The 5,887-nt window shown below is 60.6% G+C and overlaps 2 protein-coding genes across 2 annotated transcripts; both read left to right on the top strand.

Annotated features, from left to right (window-relative positions):
* The first annotated feature begins 372 nt into the window (after positions 1 to 372).
* On the top strand, positions 373 to 2,890 carry GGS23DRAFT_101126 (uncharacterized protein). Its single transcript, XM_051510936.1, has 4 exons — positions 373 to 974; positions 1,061 to 1,761; positions 1,876 to 2,187; positions 2,279 to 2,890. Exons 1-4 carry the CDS (start codon positions 710 to 712, stop codon positions 2,618 to 2,620), a joined length of 1,620 nt encoding a protein of 539 aa, XP_051371165.1. The 5' UTR covers positions 373 to 709; the 3' UTR covers positions 2,621 to 2,890.
* On the top strand, positions 2,840 to 5,472 carry GGS23DRAFT_610661 (FAD dependent oxidoreductase). The gene is made up of 3 exons (XM_051520346.1): positions 2,840 to 3,841; positions 3,944 to 4,918; positions 5,025 to 5,472. Exons 1-3 carry the CDS (start codon positions 3,553 to 3,555, stop codon positions 5,156 to 5,158), a joined length of 1,398 nt encoding a protein of 465 aa, XP_051371164.1. The 5' UTR covers positions 2,840 to 3,552; the 3' UTR covers positions 5,159 to 5,472.
* The last annotated feature ends 415 nt before the right edge of the window (positions 5,473 to 5,887 follow it).

The raw sequence follows: 5,887 nt of genomic DNA, 5'->3' as shown, positions 1-5,887 counted from the left end.
GTGGTGACGGCGGGCACCCACACCGATTCCTCATCACGTTGGCGGCTGACTGGCTATTGGGTCTGCCAGTGCCGAGGCTCCGTCCGCCACCGCTTGGTCTTTCGATGCCTCCTCGTCGCCGTATCTGCGTCGGCTACGACAGGTAGGGTTAAAATTCAACTCCGCCGCAAGGTCCACACACCAAGAGAAAAAAAAAACAGGGGTGAGGCCCTGGCCTGGTCTACTTCCTGATCACACCCAGACGGTGACTCTCCCCTATTTCCCTTTACGTAGGCATAGGTCCAATCAAGGAGGGTCGCTTCCGCCTGTCCGGGTCCGGTTCGCGACGTGACCTTCCCTCACTGGGCTTAGGATCGCGCGGCTTTAGATCGTAGCGAATACCCCCGAGCTCGGCTCGGCCGTGGTATACGATGTGTACGTGAAGGCTGGGGAAGGGTGGTCGGAGTTACTGCTGCACGAGTCGTTAAGACATATATACCTGCCCGAGGTAGGTATGTTTAACACCAGACTCCTCTCTTCGAAGGCGAAACAGCAGCGATCAGCCTCCCCATTCGACCTGGGAAAGGCTTTCTCTCTTACAACCACCGTCACTCTGACCCTGACTTTCTTGGCTGGTTCACCCTCTCTGGCACCCTCCCCGGCAATATTGCCCCCTTCTGAGATTCGAAGAGGAAAGAGGACGAGAGAAAGGGGGGCAGAGTAGCAAGACATGCCGCCGAACGAGCCTCCACCGGACGCTTCGGTCCTCGCTAAAGCTGGCCAAGATGATCTTCCCAAGCACCAACCTACCACGATAGCCCACCAAGGCGTCGAAACCCGGAATGGATCCGGTAGCACGATCGCGAACGCCCCGACGAGCGACGAGGAAGCGCGCGGGGAGGCCCCTTTCCAGAAGCCTCGTCGGACCGCTGGGTACTGGGACCCTAGGATGGCCAATATCCGCAAACAGGTAGCGTGGGAGTGGTTTCGAATCCGTTAGTCTCCCACACCGTCTCCCCTCCGAACCCATACGCCGTTGTGCGATGTCGAGTGTCGGTAGTTTGGCTTACCACATCCCCAGTCGTATACCTTCTTTTCTTCATCATTGGTGTACTGTCGCTGTTCTGGGCCGTGCTGTCGCACGTGGAGAGCAATCTCAGCAAGCTTGCGGTATACATCGTCGACTTCGACGCGCAGGTGACCCCGTTCGAGGGCGTAACGCCACTTGTCGGGCCGGCGATGCGAGCGGCAGCACAGCGCCTCGTCGACAACGCCGCGGCCGGCGGGCCCCCAGCACTTGGGTTTGTCTCGGTGCCGCCGTCGCGCTACGATTTCGATCCGATCGCGGTACGACGGGGCGTGTACGACTGGGACGCTTGGGCCGCGGTCATCATTCACGCGAACGCGACGGCGCTACTGCAAGAGGCTGTCGCGACGGGCAATGCCTCGTACGATCCGACCGGTGCCGTCCAGTTCATCGTGCAATCGGCACGCCACGAGACTACTTTCTCGAATTACTTCACGCCGCAGCTGCAGGCGCTCGCCCGCGAGTTTGCCGCCGACTTCGGTCCTACCTGGGCTCGTATCGTCATGGCCAACGAGTCCGTCTCGCGGGACACGCTTGCGCTTGCGCCCGCCGCCCTGACCCCGGCCGTCGCGCCCTTGACTATTGATCTCCGCCCCTTCCTGCCCGCCGCGGCCAGCCCGTCTGTTAGCATCGGCCTCATCTACCTAATCATCGTAGCCTTCTTCTCATTCGCCTTCTTCCTGCCTATACACATGGTGAGTGAACTACTGAGCGGGTCAGCCCTAGGACCAGCTTAGGACTTAGCCTCGGAAACGGTGTCTCCTCTCTCCCGCCGCGTGTGTGCGTGCTAACCAGAGGGCGACTTGCAGAAACTCATCATCCCCCAGGGGCACCCGCCGCTGCGATTCTGGCAGCTGATCGTGTGGCGGCTGTTTGCGACGATAATGACGTACTTCAGTGTTTCGCTCGTCTACTCGTTCGTGTCGCTCGCGTTCCAGATCCCGTTCTCGACAGGGCCGGCGTCACCAACGGAACCGGCATTCAATGCGACGGCATACGGCCGCGGCTCCTTCGTCGTGTATTGGATGGTTAACTTTATCGGCATGAACGCCCTCGGTATTGCTTGCGAGAACGTCGGTATGATGATCGGCCAACCGTGGACCGCTGCCTGGCTTATCTTCGTGAGTCGCTCGTCTTTTCCACTCCACCCCTTGACTCCTTCGGCTATCCGTCCTACGCACGAGGACATGAACTAACTGATCATTCGCGTAGTGGGTCATCACGAACGTTTCGGCGGCGTTCTACTCGCTAGACCTGGCGCCGGGCTTCTTCAGATGGGGATACGCGTGGCCGCTGCACCACATCGTGCAGGCGAGTCGACAGATCCTGTTCGACCTGCACTCGCAGATCGGGCTCAACTTCGGCGTACTGTTCGCCTGGACCGCTGTCAACATTGCCCTCTTCCCCTTCTGTTGCTATTTCTTGCGCTGGAAGCAGCAGCGCCTACAGCGCCAGGCTGCCAACGCGAAGCAAGGGGGGCAAGGCCAGGGGGAAAAGAGTGGTGAGCAGCCATCCGCGATTAAGAGGTGGCTCCGGTTTGGGAGGGGCGGTTAAATAGGGGATTTTTCTGGTAGAAGTGTCGGACTCGGCCAGATCGTGGACGAGTTCGCGGTATGGTTAGACTTCGGATACCGAGCGGGCGTTGGGACAAAAATAATGAAAATACCCCTAGTCAAGTCTGTACTTTAGGCACAGCATCAGCATATTACTTATTATTTCGACGTAGTATTTACGTATCTAGAATGCATGCAATCGCTTCTACCTGCTATTTGCTGATGAGATGTGCTCGTTTCAGTTACTCCAGGCAGCACGCCCGCGGCGTATCCCGGTTTGACCAGGTCGGCCTCCGGGATCGGAGTCGGATAGCAGTTTATCTCTTCGGACAGGGGTTGAGCCCCGCGAACCGGGAAGTTTGGAGATACGGCCCTGGAACTATTGCAGTGAACGTTCGTCACTTGTACCCGTAGGAGCGTGTATAAGACTAGAGTGCCTCGTGTTTACGGGCACTGGGCACAGCATCGAAGACTGTGATAGCAGTCTTCCGAGGGACAAGTTGGGGCTCAGGCATCAACTCCGATTTCTCACTATTCCTCATGGAGCAGTTGAAGCCTAAAACCCATCAACTTCGGTATCTCCATCCCTCGTTATCAATCGGGAGGGACGCGGTAAGGATAGCACCGAGCCTAGTCGATAAAATCCCCAGCGGGCGAGCCTATCAAGTGCGCAACAGGCCATTGTCATGCGTCAACTCCTCTTTCCCTCCTCTTCCTCCTCACGCGGTCGGAACGGTGGTGATTTCGGGTGTTCCCCGCAGAGACGCCTCGCCCGTTAGCCGGGAGGCGCCTTTTAAAAGCCCTCCCCCTTCAAGCCCACAACCCCCTCGGCGGTCGCCACCGATTTGCCCGCGATGACGTAGAAACCACCTACCTGCCTTCGCTTGCCCGTCCCCCCTCTCTTCCCGCCATACCAAAGAGCTATCTGTGACGATGGGGCCCGCCTCGAACGAACCTCAGAGGATTGCCGGCCTGCCGGTGCCCGACCCGTGCCTGTCGTTCTGGCAGCAGACGACGCGGTCGCACCCGATCCTGCACAGCAACCAGGACGCGCCGGTGCCGGCAGAGGCGGAATTCGTCATCATCGGGTCCGGCCTCTCGGGGGCCCTAACGACCTTCGAGCTAGTCGCGGCGGGCGTGCCGCCGAGCGACATCGTCATCTTCGAGGCGAGGGAGGCCGCTAGCGGGGCAACCTCGCGAAACGCGGGCCACGTGCGACCGGGTCAGTATACCGGAGTCCCGTCCCTGCATAGGAAAGAAGCAAAAGGAAAAAAGAGAGAAGTCCCTGGCAGCGCATGATTCGCTGACCGTCGACCCGGTGCAGATGCGTTCCGCGGGTTCCAGATGTACGAGCAGCTGCACGGCCGCGAGCAGGCGCTCAAGGTCATCGCGAACGAGAAGCTGGTGTTCGAGAAGGTGGGCGAGTTCGTGCGGGAGCACGGCGTGCCGTGCGACTTCAATCCCACGACCACCTTTGACGTGTGCATGACGCCGGAGTTCGCCGACTTCAACGCGCAGAGCCTCGCGCGGTACCGGGCGGCGGGCGGTGACGTCTCGCACGTCAGGTTCTACGCGGGCGACGCGGCGCGGGAGGCGACCCGCGTCGCCGGCGCGGTCGCGGCGTACGAGTGGCCGGCCGGGTCGGTCCACCCGGCGCGGCTGGCGCAGTGGCTGCTGGCGCGGTCGCTCGACAGGGGGGTCCGGCTGTTCACGCACTGCCCGGCGACGGGGCTCGCGGAGTCGCAGACGGCGGCGGCGGCGGCGGGCGGGAAGCGCTGGGAGGTGGCGACGCCGCGGGGCACGACGGCGGCGGCGGCGGTGGTCCACTGCACGAACGCGTTCGCGCCGCACCTGGTGCCGGCGCTGGCGCGCTTCGTGACGCCGAACCGGGCGCAGGCGCACGCGTTCGTGCCGCCGCCGGCGCTGTCGGCGACCGGCCGCCTGCGCAGCACCATGTCGCTGCGCCACTCGCTGAAGCACTTCTACTCGGTGGCGCAGCGCGCGGCGGACGGGATCGTCATCCTCGGCGCGCCGATCGCGAACCCGCGCGCGAGCCCCGAGGCGCAAGCGGCCCGCCTCGTCCCTGACGACAGCTTCGTCAGCGCCGAGGTCCGCGACGACACCCTGGCCCACTTCGCCGCCTGCTTCCCCGCCTGCGACCCCGCCCGCCTGCGCCTCGGCGAGGGCCTCCTCCACGCCTGGGCCGGCATCGTCGCCATGACTCCCGACTCCGTCCCGCTCGTCGGCCCCGTCCCCGGCCGCGACGGCCAGTGGATCTGTGCCGGGTTTAACGGTCATGGTGAGTAGAGCCTTCCCGTATCTAAAAGAGGAATAAAAAAATATGCCGTCGTTGGTCCAAGTGGTTTGAGATTAATGATCGCTAATGCTACTGTGTAACTTTCTAGGCATGGCGAGGATCTTCACGTGCGCGCCGGGCGTGGCAAAGCTCATCCTCGGCGGCACTTGGGAGGACACCGGCCTGCCCGAATGCTTCCAGATGACGGAGGAGCGCTTGGAGAGAGCGAAGGCCGGTTCGTGACGGGGGATGGTCGGATGGGAGGGTCCTAGGCGGCCTGCAGTCGGAGGAAACGTTCCGGGGGGTTTACCCCCTATATGCGCAGCGGATCGTCTTCAGGACGGCATTCCCGTATAGCTCTAAACGGGTTACCCGCGTATAGGTGCACAAACAAGCTATTGAACTATCGGAGTTGAATGAACCTGCGTCGGCCACGAGCAGGTGCCGTCAGCACATACCGTGCGAGCGCGGGCGGGACACATTCTTCTATCACCGTTTATTTCTCGTCTTCGTCCTAGCGTCAGATGACTTAGCTCAGCCTACCTAGGTATTCCTAACCGTGCATTAAAACCTGCATACCGGGATGTAAAAAATAAAAATAAAAATAATACAACATCTGCAGCCCCGGCTCTATTTTATTTTGATTTTTCTCCCTCCGTCAAATCTTTTCTTGTCTTTACATTTGTCGTCTAGCCCAAGCTCCCATCTCGGTGTCGATGTGCTGTTCTCTGACCTAGGACCGCCACCTGTGTACTCAACTCGTTTTCGACACTGAACGGGCCGCTTGGGTGTGGCTGTGAGGGCGTGTGTGTCTTCCTTTTCGTATAATGGGGGAGGGGGGGGTCTCATGGACTCGTAAGGTAGATACCTCTTCAATATTAGATCTGCCAAAGGTACAGCCCATCCACCACGCGGTTCTACAGCAACAATTTGCACTTCCCGCTCGCTTCCCTACCGGTACGTACATAAATA

This window comes from Durotheca rogersii (genome assembly GCF_024521655.1).
Source record: "Durotheca rogersii strain YMJ 92031201 chromosome Unknown GGS23scaffold_13, whole genome shotgun sequence".
In the NCBI taxonomy this organism is placed as follows: Eukaryota; Fungi; Ascomycota; class Sordariomycetes; order Xylariales; family Xylariaceae; genus Durotheca; species Durotheca rogersii.
This window is presented reverse-complemented; position numbering and strand designations above follow the sequence as displayed.

Excerpts from the sequence above, each read along its gene's own strand:
- GGS23DRAFT_101126 (XM_051510936.1), top strand. The coding sequence starts at position 710 with ATGCCGCCGAACGAGCCTCCACCGGACGCTTCGGTCCTCGCTAAAGCT. Across the intron at positions 975-1,060 it reads GTGGGAGTGGTTTCGAATCC|TCGTATACCTTCTTTTCTTC; the intron begins GTTAGTCTCCCA and ends CCACATCCCCAG. Across the intron at positions 2,188-2,278 it reads CCGCTGCCTGGCTTATCTTC|TGGGTCATCACGAACGTTTC; the intron begins GTGAGTCGCTCG and ends TCATTCGCGTAG.
- GGS23DRAFT_610661 (XM_051520346.1), top strand. The coding sequence starts at position 3,553 with ATGGGGCCCGCCTCGAACGAACCTCAGAGGATTGCCGGCCTGCCGGTG. Across the intron at positions 3,842-3,943 it reads CGCGGGCCACGTGCGACCGG|ATGCGTTCCGCGGGTTCCAG; the intron begins GTCAGTATACCG and ends GACCCGGTGCAG. Across the intron at positions 4,919-5,024 it reads TGCCGGGTTTAACGGTCATG|GCATGGCGAGGATCTTCACG; the intron begins GTGAGTAGAGCC and ends GTAACTTTCTAG.